The following is a 19,868-nucleotide window of genomic DNA, read 5'->3' as shown; positions in this document are numbered from 1 at the left end:
GCTCAGACCCTTGCTTAGAGCCTCTTTGTTCTTGCTCTTTGGCTAATTTCAGAAAATCTGTTCATCTGTTTCCCAGTTAATAGCAAATTATTGCCAGAGGTGGGTACATGAGTACTGACAACAAGCGCACACCAGGAGAACTGCAGAGCAAAGACAGAAAGTAACAGGATGAAATTATTCAGTGCCACAGCCAGCGCGCACACACCTCAGTAACTTCTAACGGGCACACCACGTTCCAGTTTCATAGGGTTGATGCTCAGTGACCCACAATCATATTTAATGTCCTCTACTTGGGGAGTCAGGAACATTTGTGACATAGACATTGGCAAATATACCTACCAAAATTGACTAAAATACTAAAAAATGTTGCTTTTCTGGAAAATGCTGGTTAGGTGAGGTTTTTGTAGCACCACTCTGGTACCCATGCCGTAGCTGCTTTCATTTTATGGGTTTGTTACTTATATGGTCTTTTATGGAAGGAAGTAGTCTTTTTTTTTTTTTTTTTTTTAATATATTTTATTGATTTTTTTACAGAGAGAAAGAGAGAGGGATAGAGAGTTAGAAACATCAATGAGAGAGAAACATTGATCAGCTGCCTCCTGCACATCTCCCACTGGGGATGTGTCTGCAACCAAGGTACATGCCCTTGGCTGGAATCGAACCTGGGACCTTTCAGTCCGCAGGCTGATGCTCTATCCACTGAGCCAAACCGGTCAGGGCAGGAAGTAGTCTTTAAAGTAACTAAGTTAACAAATTGTTTCACTGTAGGATGTAATCAAAACTATAGGAATTTTGATCACTAAAACTGGTCTTTATGTACATATCACCACAAGGTACACTTTAAATATCTTACAATTTCATTTGTAAATTATACTTCAATAAAGCTAAAAGAAACAAACAGAAAGGTCATCTTTAAAACTAAAGAGTTATTTTAAAATGGTATTTTTTTAAAATAGATTTTTATTGATTTCAGAGAGGAAGGGAGACGGGGAGAGAGAAACATCAATGATGAGAGAGAATCATTGATCGGCTGCCTCATCCCCTACTGGGGAATTGAGCCCACAACCTAGGCATGTGCCCTCGCCCAGAATCGAACCCAGAACCTTCCACTCTGCAGGCCGATGCTCTATCCACTGAGGAAAACTGGCTAGGACTTAAAATGGTATTTTATTTTATATTCTATACAAGATTTTTTACTTTTGTAACTCGTTTCTTTGATTAGTGTCTAAGTATAAGCTAACTGGGTTGCTGATAACTGTTTACTCACCTTTTAGATCTTTGATCGCTAGGAGTTGACAACTGAAGTTCTGAAAGAACATGCACAGAGCCAGCCCCTTTTGCCAGGGCTAATCTATAAGTACTATTGGTCTGAATCGAGTTCCCTATAAACTCCCTTTCCAAGTTAAAGTTTAAATAATTCGACCTCTGACCCAGTTGTCTGTCTGAGATGAAAGAACTAAATTATTTAGTTCATGCAAAGCATTAAGCTAGGTTCTGAGGAGGAACAACAAGGCAGAAAACTTAGTACCTGCCCCGCAGTGAAGTGGAAGAGATAAGGCACACATTAGTGATTAGCGGAGCTAAGTGGGAGGCTGAGGAATGCACGCGCTTTCCGGCAGAGCCTCTCCATCTCAGCACTAAGGACATTTTGGACTGGACTGTTCTTTGTTGTGGGGGCGTCCTGGGCCTTGTAGGATGTTTAGCAGCATCTCTGGCCTCTACCCCACTATATACTAGTAATAACTTCTCTTTCTCCGGAAGTGACAACCAGAAATGTCCCTTGGGGAGCAAAATCACCCCTGGTTGAGAACCCCTGCTCTAGAAGTTTGCAGCAAAGAAGCCTCTAGTCAGCCGTGGGCAAACTACGGCCCGTTTGAAATGAATAAAACTAAAAAAAAAAAAGACTGTACCCTTTTATGTAATGATGTTTACTTTGAATTTATATTAGTTCACACAAACACTCCATCCATGCTTTTGTTCCAGCCCTCCGGTCCAGTTTAAGAACCCATTGTGGCCCTCGAGTCAAAAAGTTTGCCCACCCCTGCATCTAGCTGGAGTGACAGGGAAAGCTTCACGGAAGAGCTAGATTGTAAGCTACAGTCTGGCAATTGCTGGGGTATGATGTGTTTACACAAGAGAAAAGCATTTTCGGAAGAAAGCAGTAAGAGCAAATGCTAGAGGCAGATCTGGAGAGTGTAGGTAGACCAGTTAGACAAGCTGGAAGAGAAGTTCAGAGGACTGTGGCAAATGCCTGGGGCCAGGCTCTGGGGAACCCTGACAGTGAGCTGTCAGAGTCCAGAGTTGCTGCTTTCACTAGTACCTATGGAGGAGGCTTACTAGACTTGCTTGGAGCTTCGTGACAAAGGTTGACATTGCGTTAACACCTGGAACCATGTCTTTTCCCTGTCTTTGCCTCACTGCAGGGGATCAGAAAACACCATCTTCTTTACTACCCATGTGAATGGCTCCTGCAGTAAGTATATTTTAGTCCCAGAAGAGTGTCCCATCCATTCGTGGTAGAATATTCTGGGTCATAAGAGGTAGAAATATCAAAGTTCCTTCCATTCTTCTATAATTTTAATAGCTAATATAGCTGTTATTTTTTAAAATCTTGAAAGTACAACCTAATTACTATACTGTGCCTAGATCAGGTAAAACTGCAGGCGGTACACAGAGACGCTATACTTAATTTCAGCAGTGTATTTACATAAAGTAAACATTAAGTAACAGATCGAAATGCCTGGTGATTTCTGCGAAAGAGCTTGGATTGTGTTTATCAGTGGAAGCCAGTGGCTTTCCAATCAGTGGCACAGTTTCAAAGCAGAAAGCGTAATTTTTTTTATTTATTCATTCAACAAATTCATTCATTTATTCATTTGAGCACCTGCAGTAGTATGCTAAACACTATCTAAGGATGAAGAAAACAAGAGACCCAAGGCTACTCTAGTGTTAAATTCAAGCAGGGATGAAGAGATAGATGATCAACAAGAAAACCAAAACTCAAACAACTTAAAATAGAATAAGATAATTTCAAATTATGTTATGAAGAAAGTAAATAGGATGCTGTGGCTGTGATTTTTTATGCAACATTGTATTGGAATTAACTCTATCTGTCCAAGGTATAACCTCACATGTATAAACATAAAACCCACATGTGAATTCCCCGTGTCTAATGCCACATCAGTTTATATCCTCATTTGATTAATATGCACAGGATTAGAAATCCTGTAGCTGTGAAATTCAGAACATTCTAAAACAGCTGTCTGAACTGGAGGTTCACTAGGAAGTGCCATTGTAATTACTACTTCATCTTGTTTAAGAAGCTGACCTTGGGGCACTGGAATTATGGAGGACTTCAGATTTGGGAAAAAGCTTCAAAACCATTGGTGTGAAAATCTACTCATTTGGTCTTGGGGGACGTTTCCTTTTTGCCTCTGTGATGGCTGACAAGGTGAGTGTTTGCCTCTTCTCTTTGGATTCTAATGTTTCTGTAAATATGCCTCCTGTAGATCGCTTTTACTCCTTGTACTGACAGAGTTGCTTGCCTTTTTGCAATCTATATATATAAAAGGCTAAGTGACCGACCGTACTGACCAGCCGGTACATATGATGCGCACTGGCAATTTAAAAATAAATGTTGACTCGAGCATGTGCAATACATGTAAAACTCTCGCTGGTGCCAATCACACGCGTGCGTTTCGAGCTGTTATTGTCGATTGTGAATTTGGTTGTTTTTGTTGACATTCTGAAGCTGAAAGAAAGCGGTGGCGTTGACAGAATATGTCTGAAGACTAACTATTGGCACAACTGTTCCCATCTGACACTGGCCTCCCATTTAAATTAATTCGAAGACAGTTTCCCGTGATGCCAGCATTTGCGATGACTATTAATAAATCACAAGGACAGCCGAAACCGGTTTGGCTCAGTGGATAGAGCGTCGGCCTGCGGACTGAGGGGTCCCTGGTTCGATTCCGGTCAAGGGCATGTACCTGGGTTGTGGGCACATCCCCAGTGGGGGATGTGCAGGAGGCGGCTGGTCGATGTTTCTCTCTCATCGATGTTTCTGACTCTCTCTCTCTCTCTCTTCCTCTCTGTAAAAAATCAATAAAATATATTTTAAAAAAAAAATCACAAGGACAAACTCTAGACAGAGTAGGAATATTTCTACCTGAACCCGTTTTCAGACATGGTCAGTTATACGTTGCTTTCTCTCACGTTCGCAATGTTAAAGTTAAAATTGTATTGTGAATACTTTATCACAAGGGATATTAGTCAAGCACTCTGAAAGTGTTTTTACTCTTAATGTGGTATACAGGGAGATATTAGAATAAGTTTAATCAATTTATCAGTCATTGTTTTTATCAATGTTGCCTTTTATCATGTCTTTGTTGTATCATGTTATTGTTTATTAATCAATTTACTTTCATATACATTTTACTAATTTTCTTTCATCTCTGACACTTCTATTATAGAGAAAGGGCGAATAGTGATATTAAAATATTCTAATTAATTTCCTATCAATGTGCACGAATCTGTGCACCAGGCCACTGGTATTTGATATCACTCTAAGATTTGCGGGTGATTCTTTTAGAGAGACTGACTGACTCTTCTGGGCTATCCTGGCACTTCAGCCGTTCACCACCACACGAATTCTGGTGTCTGTTTTGGGATATGTAGACACAGTGTTTGGGCTTTACTTGCACATGGATATATGCAGTCCATTTGTTTCAGTAATAATAATAGAAATAGGTGACATTTATTGAGTACATAACAGTGAACAAAACAGATAAATGTCCTGTTCACAGAGCTTATAGTTAAGTAGGGGAGATAGATACTAAACTAATAAATATGATGTAATATCAGGTCAATATTAAAGCTATGAAGAAATCTAAAGCAGCATAAGGAAATAGAAAGTGACAGGAAGTGGAGCAGGGCTGTTTCAGGTGGGGTGGTTTGGACGTGCTCTCTGAGACCTGACTGGGGTGAGAGCATAGCTATGTGGACATCTAGGCTCAGGGAACAGGACGTGCACAGACCTCAGGCTGGAGCATGCTTGACGTATCAAAGAAAAGTGACAGGGGCCGTCCAAAGAGGAGGAGCCAGCGGCCCAATCATTCAGGGCCTTTATAAGTGGTGATTACAACCTTGGCTTTTATTCTTGTTGTGTTGGGAAGCTGGGAAAGGGTTGTGAGCAGGGTGTGGTGTAATCTGACTTCTTGACAGAATAAGTATGCGCAGAGTAGTCTACCGGGGCAGGAATGGCAGAGCCAGAGCAGCTGGGAGGCCGTTAGAGTAGTGTGAGGGGGGAGAGGGAGCAAGTGGTGAGATGGTGGGTGTGTTTTTCAATGTATTGCCAATAGGATTTGCTGATGGATTAGTGTGGATTGTGAGAGAATGAGAGAATGAGAGAAACCAAAGATAACTTTAGAGTCTTTGGCCCGAGCAACTGACTGAATAGTGGTACCATTTACTAAAATGGCAAAGACTGTAGGAGAAGCATGTTTGGGGGAGGATGATCAAGAATTCAGTTTTGGATGTGAGATGCCTGTTAGATATCTAAGTGGAAATGTCATGTTAGTATTTGGTTATCTCCCCAAATTATATGTGTTTAGAGCCATGTGATTAGATGATATCTTCTGGAGGATGGGTAGGTAGAGCAGAGTGGGAGGACTGAGCACGCCCTGAAGCACCCACCACTGAAAGGTTGGAAGGAGATGGAGAGCCCAGCGAAGAAGACTGGGAGGGAGGGACCAGTGAGGCAGGGCGAATAGGACAATGCGAGATTGTGAAAGCCACGTGAAAAAGGTGTTTCAGGAAGGGCGAAGTGGTCAGCTGTGCTAAACTTAGCTGAGATGTTGAATTAGATGAGTGCTGGAAATTAGCCACTGGAGCTGGCAAAATGGAGGTTGTTGGTGAGCTTGACTAAAGCCGTCTCATCACAGTGCTGAGGTGAAAAAACTGGGTAGAGGGTGTTCAGAGAGAACTGGAGCTGGCTAAGCAGACAGTAACTACAGTAACTCCCTCGAGCAGGTTTGTAATTATCCTCCCAACAACCCTATAAGCTAATACTGTTACTTCAGTTTCTATGTGAGCAAACTGAGTAACTTGCCTGGAGTCACCCTGAGGTGGAACCCTGGTGGAAATCAGACTGATTCCAGACGTAGCCACCTACACTGGACCACAATCACACAAAACTAAAATTCCACTGTGTGCTCTTGAACTTTAACTTCTGCCTATAACAATGAGAGTAAGATTCAAAGTGAACATCTAAGTGTATAAGTTTTAGAAAAATACATAACTGTATGTGTCACTGAACTTTAGAGTATTTAACATAAGGAGGCCCTGCAAGTCAGTCTTATGCCCTAGCTAGGTGTGTCTAGTAGCTATTTTAAACTATTTATGAGGAAGTATGTGTTAATTACATCCTTAACAGACTCCTTTTAACAGCTAAAGCCCTGATCAGATTCCTTTTATTAATTTCTGACACTCCTTGGCCTCTTCCCAGCTGGTGCACATTCCCTTCTATGGCTGTTCTGAGAGACTTCCATAAAGGGATGTCACATATTGACTTCCTTGTGATCACCCAAGCATGGCTTTCATCTCCATTTTCTAGACCCTTCATTATCTACTTCTTTGGATCATACCAAGACTGTGTCAAAGAGACCAAATCTTTATGCAGCAATCCGCACTTAAGAATTATCTGAGCACGCATATGTGAATGGCTATAAAGCCAAGTCAGGGATGGTACCATGACATCCTTGGCTCCGATGAAGGAGCTAGGAATGTCAGAGGTTGGGAGGATAATATCTTACAGGCCACACTAGAATGAAGAAGCCAGGATAGTTTTGCTTACAATAAAATGGATTGTCGCATTGCCTGGAACTTTGCTAGAGGTTGGAAATTGCTAGGTAGTTGCTACTGGGACCTTTCATTTATATCAGTTATACCCAGTGAGGAAATGGATAATGATACTTGTAATTATTAATAATGTACCTAGTATGTCCCTGCACATGGTACCTTGGAAGAAAATTAAAAAGATGTATGTTGGCATTTGTTCCAGGATACAACAAGAAGGATTCATGTGTCAACTGATCAAGGGGACACGTGGAGTATGGCCCAGCTACCCTCTGTGGGGCAGGAGCAGTTCTACTCTATTCTAGCAGCCAGTGATGACATGGTGTTCATGCATGTAGACGAGCCTGGAGGTAAGAGCGTTTCAGAGGCCCACCCTTGAATTTATAGAGATCGAAGCTGCAAGCCCTACTTTTAGTAGCTTTTTTTCTTACCCCTAGGAATTTATTAGTGCCCTACTGAGTATTTTGTCTTAGAAAATGTAACCTCTGTTAAAAGGGGCCACTTGTTTTGACATTGTCTCGTTTGTGTGCATATCCAAGGGTCTACAACAATGCTGCTCAAAGAATGCTCAGAGGATGGGTACTAATTTGCAAACTCTGTTACTAAATAAGTAGAGGCAGTGAGAGCATGCATTTAGAAGCTCTTATAGTTATTTGACAAAGTAATTTTAGATGTGTTTAATCTAATGATAAAAGAGTTGGTGGTTATATTTCATTGTTCTAGTGATAAATTTTTATGCTATTTTACAAAAGCATTGGTTTGTGACATAGTGGAAATTTAAAAATTGATCTTTCATCACAGGCAGTTTGAGAAGCATTGCTCCAGAGGTTAAGAGTAACAGAAGTGTAAGCTATGAATCTAAATACAGTGCCTCTGCCACCAAAATACATCTTGGAAGAGCTTTTCTGTAGCATCTGATTAACTCATTGAACGGACTCAGCACCTGCCATATTCCAAGCACTAAGTAACAGGGATACTAGAATTAAAGATGGACACGAGGATCAAAGATCTGTAGTATCAAAATAAAATAAAATAATAAAATAAAATAAAATAAAATAGATCTTGAATATCAAACCTTGATTGGATCTCTGGTCTGTGTCTACATCATGAAGAGAGATGGTTGGCTAATGTGCAATGATTCAGTCATGTGTATGGTTAGACTTTTGTTGCCTTGCTGTTCCCTCCCAAGACATAGTGTTTTTGTTTGTTTGCCTATTTCAGATACTGGGTTTGGCACCATCTATACCTCTGACGATCGAGGCATTGTCTATTCCAAGTCCTTGGACCGACATCTCTACACCACCACAGGTGGTGAGACGGACTTCACCAACGTGACCTCCCTCCGTGGGGTCTACATAACAAGTGTGCTCTCTGAAGGTGAGTCTTGCTTGGCACAGCTGTCCTTCAGCTGAACATGGTGCGAGTAGAGGCCTTTGAGGAGACTGATGGCCCTGTCGCCCAGAAAGATTGCTTACCTTAGCCAGCAGCCTACCTGTGTCAATTCTGGCGACACTTTTAAGTGAGTTATGGTAAATAGAAGTAAGAAAGAGAGAGGGCACAGCAGTAGCCAGCCAGGCTTCTTGCGTTCTGCTCAGTGCTTTGCAGTGCTCACCTTTATTAAAGCTTACTTATGCACACACACACATTAGTCTAGAGCACAGAGCTTACCACCCAGGGAGTCTCTGAAGGTTTTGTTTATTTACGTATTTATTCTTTTATAGGAGGTGGGCTGTTTGTTTTTGTAAAGACCTTTGCAATGGTCCACAAGGCCAAGTGATCTTGGCCCCCTATTTCCTCCCTGACCTCACTTCTCCCTCTTCTCTCCCTCTCCCTCTACTCTAGTCACTCCAGCTCTCAGTTCTCTGCCAATCCCCCTAAATCCACCAGGTTCACATGCTTGTGGTTTGGAGATGTGCACGGACTGTTCTCTGTTTTCCAAATATCTGCAGGGCTGACATCTCTTCCTTCCAGTCTCTGCTCATATTTACTTTCTGAATGAGACCTGCCATTGACTATCCTATTCTAAATTTCAGTCTGCCCTCCCCCATTCACACACACACACTGTCAGTCCCCCTCTAACTATGCAGGTTTTTCCATTTTCTAACATACTATGAATTTACCTGTTTACCACGTCTAGTGTTTGTCTGTCTCAGCCTACTAGCATGTAGTTTCACAAAGATGTGGTATTTTTGTGTGTGTGGTTTTTTGTTTGTTGTTTTTTTAGTTTTGTTTCACATAGTGGGCACACAACAATATTTATTAAGCCTGGCCGGTATGGCTCAGTTGGTTGGAGAAACAGAACTTATTAGAGTTCTTCCAGTGTATAGGGCTTAATATCATTCTCTTCCCATTCAGATAATTCTATCCAGACTATGATCACTTTTGACCAAGGAGGAAGGTGGAAGCACCTGAGGAAGCCTGAGAACAGTGAATGTGATGCTACAGCAAAAAACAAGAATGAGGTTTGTTTTACTCCAATGGTCATATGTATTTGGAGCAGAGCAGCCACTCTGTTCTGCTCTTATTGCGCCAGTTCTTTGAATAGTGAAGTTTAGTACTTGATTAGGATTACAGACAGGTAAAGGTGGAAAGCTTGAAAATGAGAGTAATGAAATTAACTTAGAATGTAAGAACTAGAGACTGCGAAGAAAGGCCAAGATACTATGGATTGTCTTCTCAAGAAAAACAAAACTGAGGGCTAATAATTTGTGTTTTGCAAAACTGCTGAATGGAAACAGAATGGACATATGGGTCGGGGATTAGTTAGGAGTCAGCACGGCAGCTCTGAGACATTAGGAATTCTGCAAAAGCCACAGGCCAGCCGTTCCTGAGCAGGGCAAAGCCATGCTGGCCATTAACAAGAGAAGAGAACTTGGCCTTGTCTTCCCCTCTGCCTGGGTGCCACATAACTGGGGGTGCAGGTGGTGACCCCTAGGAGAGACCTAGAACTAGGAATAGAAGGTGTTGCTCAGGAAATCCCAGATTCTGAGAGTGACAGGTCTTGACAGGCAAGAGAAAAAGAAAAGAGAAACAAGCTTTGTGCCTGGCTCTTTCAGAATCTGAAAGGTGCTTAGGGGAGCACTAAGAGAGTTTTCTTTCAAAAATGACAGTTTGGGTAGTTCTAAGCCCTCCTCAATACCTGTGGCTAACATGCACTCTACTCTTCTAGGCTGGGTTTTCTGTTTTGTTTTCAGAGCCTCACAGTGTGAGATTAAGTGTACCTTCCCCACCCACAATGCTCTCTCTCCCTTCTACTCAGCAGTACTGTGGAGTCTTTCCCTTCTGCTCCCTTTTCCCCATCCCCCTGCGTGCCCCAGGAGGGGCGGGCCTCCCGTGGCCTCTGCTTGCCTGGCTCTCCTCCCGCTCCCATGCCCCTCCCTCCTCGACATTCCCTGGCTCCCCTTTGCCTGTGAATAAAGGCTTCCACCTGGTGACTGAAGGGCCTCTCCTCCCCTGGCAGACTGCCTACTGCCTTTTCGATGTCACTTCCCATTTCATCACTGACACACCCCTTGTTATCATCCTCTGCTGCTCCGTCAACCCCCACATGTGCCCCTGCCCCTGTGGCCTTGCCCTCGTCGTTCCTGGGAAAGCTGGCCTGTCTCCCGCACCCCGATTCATTAGAACTTGTGAAATCCTAACCATCCTCACTGCCCATCTTCAGTTAAAATCAACCATTCCTCTTTGTTTTATTAATAGTTTGACTGAACCTCTTTTTTTTGTAGTAAAATATACATGACATAAAATTAACATTTTAACCAATTTGAACCTCTTTGAAAGCAGTAACTTTTGCTCTGCGTTGTACCTCAACTAGTTTTAGAGAAATATTTCTCTTCTTTTTTTTAATATGTTTTTACTAATTTCAGAGAGGAAGGGAGAGGGAGAGAGATAGAAACATCAATGATTGACTGCCTCCTGCATGCCCCCTACTGGGGATCGAGCCCGCAACCCGGGCATGTGCCTTTGACTGGAACTGAACCTGGGACCCTTCAGTATGCAGGCCAACGCTCTATCCACTGAGCCAAACCATCTAGGGTGAAAAATATTTCTTAAAGACAAGGCTGGATCCTGGCGAGGTGGCTTAGTTGGTTGGAGCATCATCCTATACACCAAAAGGTTGTGGGTTCGATTCCTGGTCCAGTCAGGTCACATACCTAGGTTGTGGGTTATATCCCCAGTTGGGGTGTTTATAGGCGGCAACAGATTGATGTTTCTCTCTCTTTCTCTCCTTTCTCCCTCTCTGCCCCTCCTCCTCCTTCTCTAAACGTATCTTTGGATGAGGATTAAAACACACACAAACAGAACTAGGTCTTATTTCCAATCACCACCACGTCTTGTACAGTATCTGAAATATGTCAGGCAGTCATCAAGTTTTTTTGTGTGGAACAGGGAGTTATTGTTTAGTTTTGCAAGATTAAAAAGTTCTAGAGAAGGATGGTGGTGATGGTTGCACAATAGTGTGAATGTACTTACACTACTGAACTGCACACTTAAATATGTTTAAAGTGGTAATTGTTATGGTATGTGTATTTTACCATAATTTTTAAAAAAGAGTATCCCACTGAGGTCTGGGTTAGAGTTATTAGAAGGCTCTGTGAGTGAGTAAAAAATTCCGCCTTTGGTTTTAATCTAAGTTTTGATTTCTTTTCACAGTGCAGCCTTCATATTCACGCTTCCTACAGCATCTCCCAAAAACTAAACGTTCCAATGGCCCCCCTCTCAGAGCCAAATGCCGTGGGCATAGTCATCGCACATGGTAAGGAGCCTCCCCCCTCCTCGGGAAGAAGTAGCTGCGCACACTGACACTCAGACTTCATTCCCTATAAGAAAACCACCGAACATGGCTTTTACCATCCGCTGGAGGATTTCTTGCATGATAATGGCACTGAGGGTTATTTCAGAGACTCCCATCAGAGAGAGTAACATGACTTTTCCCCTTTCCCAAATTTTCAGTGGCCTTTTTTCTATCACAAGAGGCATGATGGGAAGTAATCAGAAGAAATTTACTCAAAATTAGCCTCTTGGCAGTAAGTCCTGTCTGTTTCGTTGCTGCTCTGTGCTGAGGAGATGATGGATTGTGTTGCAGGTAGCGTGGGAGATGCTATCTCAGTCATGATCCCGGACGTGTACATCTCAGATGATGGGGGTTACTCCTGGGCGAAGATGCTGGAAGGACCCCACTTTTACACCATCCTAGATTCTGGAGGCATCATCGTGGCCATTGAGCACAGCAGCCGTCCTATCAATGTGATTAAGTATGCATGAGCTCAGCTCCACCCACACTTTCTGCATAAAGGGCAACTGTGGGAAGTATTCCAGTTCACTGGGGGAAGCTGCAGGCCCTGATTTAAATTTGTGCGTTCTGCAGAACTGTAGGGAAGGTTTTTAAAGGGATTGCATTTAGAGCAACTCAGATTAAATGGCTTGCTTTTTCCTCTGACTTCCTCAAGTTAACACTTTTTGCCACTTCTTTCTCTCCACAAGATTATTGTGGAAGTGTCTGAACATTCTGGATGGGGAATGACTCCTTAAGCAAAGGCTCATAATAGATCATTTCTGTTTGTTGATTTGGAAGCCCATTCTTACATGGGTCACTACTTTCTCTTTCCTTGGAAGAAAATTTTGTAAAGGCATTTTCTTCCATACGCTCTGAATGAATCCCTTTTCTTAACCCTGTTAACTAAGCTATCACCTAACCATGAGGGTTCTTCTCTGATTTGGACCTAACAGCAGAGTGGTTTCCTGATAGTCCCATACATATTGATCCTCTGTTGTGATCTTTCTCTGATTGGGGTTTCAGGTTCTCCACAGATGAAGGTCAGTGCTGGCAAACCTATACGTTCACCAGGGAGCCCATCTACTTTACCGGCCTGGCTTCGGAACCTGGAGCAAGGTCCATGAATATCAGCATTTGGGGTTTCACTGAAACTTTCCTGACACGTCAGTGGGTCTCCTACACCATCGATTTTAAAGATGTCCTTAAAAGGAACTGTGAGTGTCTTCTTTGATCTTTCCTACCAAAAACTTGTAAGCCCATTTTTCTAAATAGCCAATTCAGTTTAATTTCTTTTCACTGGAAGAAGAAAATGCATAAAGTTTAACATCATGAAAAAATTTGTTAGGCACCTGCTCTTTAACAGGCTCTGTGCTGGTCTTAATATCCCAAAGGATAAAAACCTGATCCATAGGTTTTTAGACCATAGCCTTTGAGCCCTTTTTCCAAGAGTGGATGATATGACAGGTTAACTGTCATCAACAGTCTTCATTTGACATCCAGTCGACCACAGTTAAAAGTCTAGAGACAGAATGTTTTCCCTTCTGTTTGAAGCAAACGAACCCATAGTGAAACTGAACCTATGCTTTTGGCTCATTGGCATCTTGTCCTAAAGGAAAGCATCTTGTTGCTGACCTTTGGCAGCTCCTGTTGACCGAGGGCATCAGTGACAAGACATCTAGCCAGCAGCCTCTCAGTTTGCAAGGAACCCTAGAGATCCTCGATCCAGCTTCCCGCTTCGAAACAAATAAGGGTTTTCCTAATACTCAGATGAGTGGTGAAATGCAGATATCGCTCCTTTGGTATGAGGAATGCCCATTGCTAGTAGGCTTCAGCTAATGTAATGTGGCTTCACAATTCCAGAATGAAGCGATGGGTTGAGTGAGACATCCCCACTCTTCCTCTCCTTGTTCTTCCTGTCGCCTGCAGCTGCCTCATGTAGGTGAGCACTGATCCAGGCAGTTTCCCGAACAACCTGTCTTTCCTTTAGGTGAAGAGAACGACTATATGATATGGCTGGCTCACTCCACAGACCCTGGAGATTATGGAGATGGCTGCATTTTAGGCTATAAAGAGCAGTTCCTACGGCTACGCAAGTCATCCGTCTGTCAGAATGGCCGGGACTATGCGGTGACCAAGCAGCCGTCCGTCTGTCTCTGCTCCCTGGAGGACTTCCTCTGGTACCAGCATCCCTCAGCCCCTTTCCTGTGCTAGGGAAAGTGGAACACAGTTGTCTTACAGGATTGAACAATATTTCAATCCTTTTCTTTCCCTCCTTCCCCAAGAGCAGAGAACTGCTGCTGCTTATTAAGGAAATTGAGGCACAGAAAAAGGGAACCAAAGTCATTAATAATTGGACAGATGATATTATCATATTGAACAGTTAATTATTGGGCAGAGCCAGCAGCAACCCCCAGAAATCCTGACTTGGCAATGATAGTAAGGAGGGAGGTATGTAAGGAGGAAGAGATTAAAAAATAGAGAAGGTGATGAGGTACAAACACCAAGGAAAGTGGCACAGGAGCTAAGAGGACATTGGACTTTAGCAGAGAGCCCGCCGGCCTGAGTTCAGCAGGTGGCACTTAGGTTTTGGGTCATCAGCAGGACTGAAGGCAGAAAGAGTGCTCTGTCCCGAGACACTGGGTGACAGCAGTATACTTACGGTCCCTGGGTCCCATCAAGGTTTAGAAGCCACCAAGGTGAACTCCCAGACTCAGGACCCTCCAGGCGTAAGGATCAGTGATGTGGTTGGCATGGGGTTAGTGATGATACAAGGGCGAGGGAGTCCCTAGGTAGTCTAAGCAAGATAACTTAAGGCAAATAAGAGGGACTGATTCACCTCACAGGTAGTCATCTTACGGAACTTGTCATATTCCCTCAAACCACAGGTGACAGAATACGGGACCAAGCAAACCCAAGTCTGACCCTGGGGGGTCCTCCTGTGTGGCTCATATCTGTCTGTGGAATGGCCAGAGGTCCTCCTCTCCCCGTTTCCACAGGGGAAGTGTCACTCACATCACTTGTTTTGTTACAGTAGGGCTAGAGATCCTTGAAACTCCAAGGGCTGTCCCCGTCCCGGACTGCACATGGGCTGGCTCTTCATTACTGAGCTGGTTTCCGACATGCTGTGCTTCTCCAGAGCTCCGAGCCATTGGACACACTGCTCCACAGCCTGCAAAGTCTCCCATGTCCCTGCCTGACCCCACGCCTGGTGGATTCCTTTAGTGCTTAGTTCAGATAGCACCTCTTTAAAGCCTTCCAGTTTTCCCTCATCTAGGCTCCCACAGAACCCCTGTCACAGCTCTTCCTGTGTTTTAATCATTGTGTATAGGTTTGCCTCCAGCACCAAACTCTAGGCTCCTGGAGAGCATATTATATTTGATCATCGTGTAGCTGTAATGACAGCAGCTGCATTTTTTGAGCACTGACTGGACTGGCACTGTCCTGAGCAATTTACATTTAATCTCAGCAGCCTGTGAGAGGGCATTGTTGTCCTTTCCCTTCCACAGAGGGAAGAAGTAACAGAAAGTACGGAGAGATGGGGACTGACTTGCCCACAGTCGCTCATCCGGGCAGTGGCAGAGCTGGGACATGAACCTGCAGCGGAGACCCGCAGCCCACGCTGTGCCGAACGTGCTGGGGAAATGTGCACACGCGAGCGGGAAGGGTACTCCCTGAAATCTTGAATTCCTAAAAACTTCCCCAGAAGTTTCCCCTGCTCTTGGAGGAGTGGTGTCCTCAGCATCCTTTGTTCTCCCCACCCTCTCCCCGAAATATTTGTTAGAAAAATCTTGAAGTACTAGCAGCAGCTTTATATTCCCCAAATAGTCACTAAATACTTGCTGTGCAAGGGCAATGCAAAGTGGAAATAGAAGGTTTGTTGCGAACTCTCTGGGTAAGATGCACATAATCATGTTGTGAAACAGAAGGTGGCAAATGCCCCAGGGATTTAGGGAGAGATGACACTATTACAGCTAGTGCAGCAGGGTGTGGGTCAGAGGCTTTGCTGAGGAGGTGGCATTTGAGCTGAGCCCTGACAAGCGGCAGAATTTGACCCTGTGCATCTGGGAAGAAGCAGGTCATTAGAGCCTGATGGATGAGTGATCAGGAAGGGTGTGCTGGAAGATACGTCATGAGGGGAAGCCACAGTAGTGACGATAAAAAAGTGACTAGGGGCCAGATGGGGGACGGAAGGTAGTGTCATGGACAAACCTAAGGAAATGATAGGCAAGGCTGGTGTGAAGGAGAAAAGAGAGAAAGGGGTGTATTTGGAACATTTCCTTTATTTGCAGTTCTTTTGGCAGATAATTTAATTGGTGAATGTCCAGCAGGTATTTGGAACTGGAGGTTTAGAGCTCAAGAGAGGTAAAACCTGGAAGCTTTTGTTGCAACAAATAGTTAAGCTCACAAAGGGAGAGCAGATACAAAATAAGAGAATGAGTTATAGAACCCTGTAAGACACCTGTATTTACGGGTTAGGAAGAGAGAAGCCACCAGATGAGTGGGACTGATGGTGCCTCCCACACTGTCAGTGAAGCTAGGCCCCAGGGCAGTGGGAAGGATGGGCCAAGGGTGCTCATGCAGGGTTCAGCTCGGAGAGGAGGCAGTGTTATTTATTTGGGGAAAACAGAAAGGAGAGCAGATGGGGGGTGCTATGGAGAGTTGGCATAGAATGGAGGGCAGGACAGGGCATTCATATTGGCAGTAAGGACCATCTAAGAAGCTAAGAGGGTCAGAAGTGGAGAAGGCAGAAAAGGTTTGCAAATATCCCATAGTATACCTCCAAATAACATAATAAGGAGTTATTTGGAGGTAAATAAAAGAATTGCTAAGTTTAGTTCTGTGGCTGTTGCCACTATTTCTCTGTCTTTTTTTTTTAATATTTTATTGATTTTTTACAGAGAGGAAGGGAGAGGGATAGAGAGTTAGAAACATCGATGAGAGAGAAACATCGATCAGCCGCCTCCTGCACACCCCCCACTGGGGATGTGCCCGCAACCAAGGTACATGCCCTTGACCGGAATCGAACCTGGGACCCTTCAGTCCGCAGGCCGACGCTCTATCCACTGAGCCACACCGGTTAGGGCTATTTCTCTGTCTTAGTTGCATGAGTCCCCACCCCATGCAGATTGCAGGCCTTCCCTTCCCAGAGCCTGAGCGATCTGTGCAGGACTCCCAGCCTCAGTGCTCCCAGCTACTAGTCCTAAGTCCACCAGGCCTTCCCCTCATGTCCTATCTTCCAGCACACCCTTCCTGATCACTCACCCAATCCATAACTGTTTTCCCCAATGAAGCCCTCTCCATGTGTTTTTCTAAATGGACCTTCTTTATAGATGACACAGGCCTTCCTGAGCTACTTTCTGGCAACCCAAGACTGGAATATTAACCATCCACTGACCCACAAAAACCTTCATTGCTAGTCAGTTACTATCTTTCAGCAAATTTAAAAGATACTTTATTTGTGGACTCTTGCAGTGATTTTGGCTACTTCCGTCCAGAAAATGACTCCAAGTGTGTGGAACAGCCAGAGCTGAAGGGCCACGACCTGGAGTTTTGTCTGTATGGCAGAGAGGAGCACCTGACCACAAATGGGTGAGATGGCATTCTCCTTTGTGACAAATGAGTACCCTTGTTCAGAGCGAAAAGCTGCTTTTGTCCACACAGAGATCTGTGCAGGGCTTTAGGGTGCTCTAGGAAACACTGTCTAATAGAACTTTCTGGGATGATGGAAACGCTCTGTCATCTCCTGTGTCTGGTACAGTAGCCACCAGCCCTGTGGCTACTGGCGCTAGTGTGACTAAGGATTGAATTAATTTCTGTTAATTTAGACAGAGCCTCATTGGCTCCCTCCCACTCCCATTTTCGAATGGGGTGTTAACGTGCTCTCCTGGATCACAGACCTTTGGCACAGTCTCTTAAGGCAGAAAGGCAGGCATGTCCCTGCAGCCAGGCCTGAAAATATACAAAATATCCCCAAAACATCCCTGTGGATCTCCCCCCAGGCCTGAAAGATGGTGTAAGGATGAGGAGCTTTTCAGATCTTGTTTTTAGGAAATAGGCAAGAATTTAGTAATGTATCCTTGTATTCTGTTAACAAATTTTCTCTGCCTTTCAGATACCGGAAAATTCCAGGAGACAAATGCCAAGGTGGAGTGAATCCAGTTCGAGAGGTAAAAGACTTGAAAAAGAAATGCACAAGCAACTTTTTGAGTCCAGAAAAGCAGGTATGTCAAAGTAGATGTGGATTAGGTACAAGTGGGGTTTCATGATCTGTCAGGCTTCCCTTTGCACAGGAAACTGTCAGGGTGAAGGATGGGTCATATAACCCAATAAGCTCATCTACTGAAGTTTTTTGTTGGGAAAAAAATAGTACTGTATTTCATAAAGTGGTTCCAAGTTTTAGAAGCATAGAGTTGAGGACATTCTGAGGCTCAGGGTCCTTTGGGAAAAAGACTCAAGAAGTTTGGCTGTAAAGGGCTGGACTTTGCACGTGTGAAAGAGAAGAGCACTGGGCCATAGGTAGGGTAGATCTCTGTGCCAAGTCATGCCAGGTATGCTCTCAATGAAAAACTGAACGGTGGTAATAATGGGCTGGTTTTGATATAGAAGCAGATTATGGGGCTGACTACAGATCTGTGGTACTGAACTATCTGCTGGAATTGGGGGATGGGTAAAGAAGAAACCCCGATAAAGAAACACTACACCAGCAGTGTGACTTGGGGCAGTAAACTGCGGGTCCCAGTTTCCTAATCTATAAAATGAGAGAGGGACAACCTGCAGTCCCCTCTTCTCTAACTTCTGAGGGATGAGGGCCTGACAAGGGGCAGGGTGAAGAAGGCAGTGGAAGAAGAATGCGTGGGTGTGTGTACTTGTCAAGGGGCAGGGTCCTCCTCTGTGCCCCACCCTGCACTCCTAGTGGCTGTCCTCAGAGTGTTTGTGGGTGTGATTGCACAGGACTCCCGCCCACAGGGACACAACTTGTCCCAGAATCCAGCTCAGCCTCCTCTTGGATACAATGAAAACACACACACCCTATTTCCCCACCCAGAAGCAAGTAGGTCACAATGATATGAGAAGGCTTATTTGTAAAAAAAATACCAAAATTAAATAAAAAAAGATATATGTGATATAGCATTCGCACAACTTCTTTCCAGCTGATGGCCCTGTTCAGCCCACTGTTATCGTCATCTCCCTTTCTGGCTCCACTCTTAAAAGCTCTAAGACTTATAAACAGTGATAGTAGGAAACAGTCACATTACCATTTGCTCTAGGAAGTTGCCAAGGCTTCCAGTGTAACTCTGACATTGACATCACGGAGACTGCACCATTCTGACAGCTTCCAGGTAGTCGAAATTCTGGTGACCCTCTGCCAGGTGTGATTCTCCTGGTTCATCCTCCTGAGATGGTTCACGTGGGGGTTGAAAGAGGAGCATCATGAAGTGCCTAAAGACTGTAGATCACTCAGGGAAATGAGGGGAATCAGCAGCATCTTTGAATTCAGTCCTAGAATATTCATGCCTGAATTTTTTTTGTGTGTTTTCATTTATCAAGAATTCCAAGTCAAATTCTGTTCCAATTATCCTGGCCACCGTGGGATTGATGCTAGTCACAGTTGTCGCAGGAGTGCTCATTGTGAAGAAATACGTCTGTGGGGGAAGGTAAGGAACATGGAAGTCAGCCAAAGGTACTGCCGTCAAACCAGAAGTCAGCCAAGGGCGCATGGTTGAGTCTGACCTTAGCAAAAGAAGTGACATTCTGAAACGCCAGGCCCGAGTCTTCTGAGATCTTATATTTTCCGTAAGCTAACTATGGGTCTGCTTCCTGTATGTGTGACTCCTTCTCTGAGTGTATAAAACTCGGAAAAGCTGTTGCTATAATAAACACACCCTCCTCAGCACATTGGGATTCATGAAGGGTTGTTTTCGCAGGTTCCTGGTGCATCGGTACTCCGTGTTGCAGCAGCATGCAGAGGCTAATGGTGTGGACGGTGTGGATACTTTGGACACAGCCTCCCACACCAATAAAACTGGTTATCATGATGACTCAGATGAGGTGAGCCATTTCTTCTTGAGGGTGATCCAGAAGTACAAAAAAAGAGTGATTCTTTTCCTGTGCATGATCAAGATGTGATTGAGACAAATGAGGGTATAAGCTAGAAGCAGAAACTTAATGACTATGACTCCGTCAGCCAGAAACAAGGTAATTGTTTTCAAAATAGGAATTTTTTAGTCTGTTAAAT

General features: G+C 44.0%; 1 protein-coding gene across 2 annotated transcripts in view; it reads left to right on the top strand.

The window, feature by feature from the left end:
• SORT1 (sortilin 1) overlaps positions 1–19,868 on the top strand; it is a 58,591-nt gene that overhangs the window by 35,844 nt on the left and 2,879 nt on the right. Inside the window, exons 7-19 of one of the 2 annotated variants that reach the window (XM_081112042.1) lie at positions 2,424–2,473; positions 3,324–3,451; positions 7,061–7,205; positions 8,077–8,232; positions 9,211–9,317; positions 11,509–11,611; positions 11,942–12,110; positions 12,656–12,846; positions 13,620–13,809; positions 17,105–17,221; positions 17,745–17,853; positions 19,181–19,287; positions 19,558–19,681. In XM_081112042.1, coding sequence (XP_080968168.1) covers positions 2,424–2,473; positions 3,324–3,451; positions 7,061–7,205; positions 8,077–8,232; positions 9,211–9,317; positions 11,509–11,611; positions 11,942–12,110; positions 12,656–12,846; positions 13,620–13,809; positions 17,105–17,221; positions 17,745–17,853; positions 19,181–19,287; positions 19,558–19,681 — 1,696 coding nt within the window. Of the gene's footprint in view, positions 1–2,423; positions 2,474–3,320; positions 3,452–7,060; positions 7,206–8,076; positions 8,233–9,210; positions 9,318–11,508; positions 11,612–11,941; positions 12,111–12,655; positions 12,847–13,619; positions 13,810–17,104; positions 17,222–17,744; positions 17,854–19,180; positions 19,288–19,557; positions 19,682–19,868 lie in introns of both variants that reach the window. The other variant, XM_081112041.1, reaches the window with a different exon arrangement.

This window comes from Myotis nattereri (genome assembly GCF_964212035.1).
Source record: "Myotis nattereri genome assembly, chromosome: 18".
In the NCBI taxonomy this organism is placed as follows: domain Eukaryota; kingdom Metazoa; phylum Chordata; class Mammalia; order Chiroptera; family Vespertilionidae; genus Myotis; species Myotis nattereri.
The sequence above is the reverse complement of the archived record's forward strand: the minus strand, read 5'-3'. Positions and strand labels throughout refer to the sequence as shown.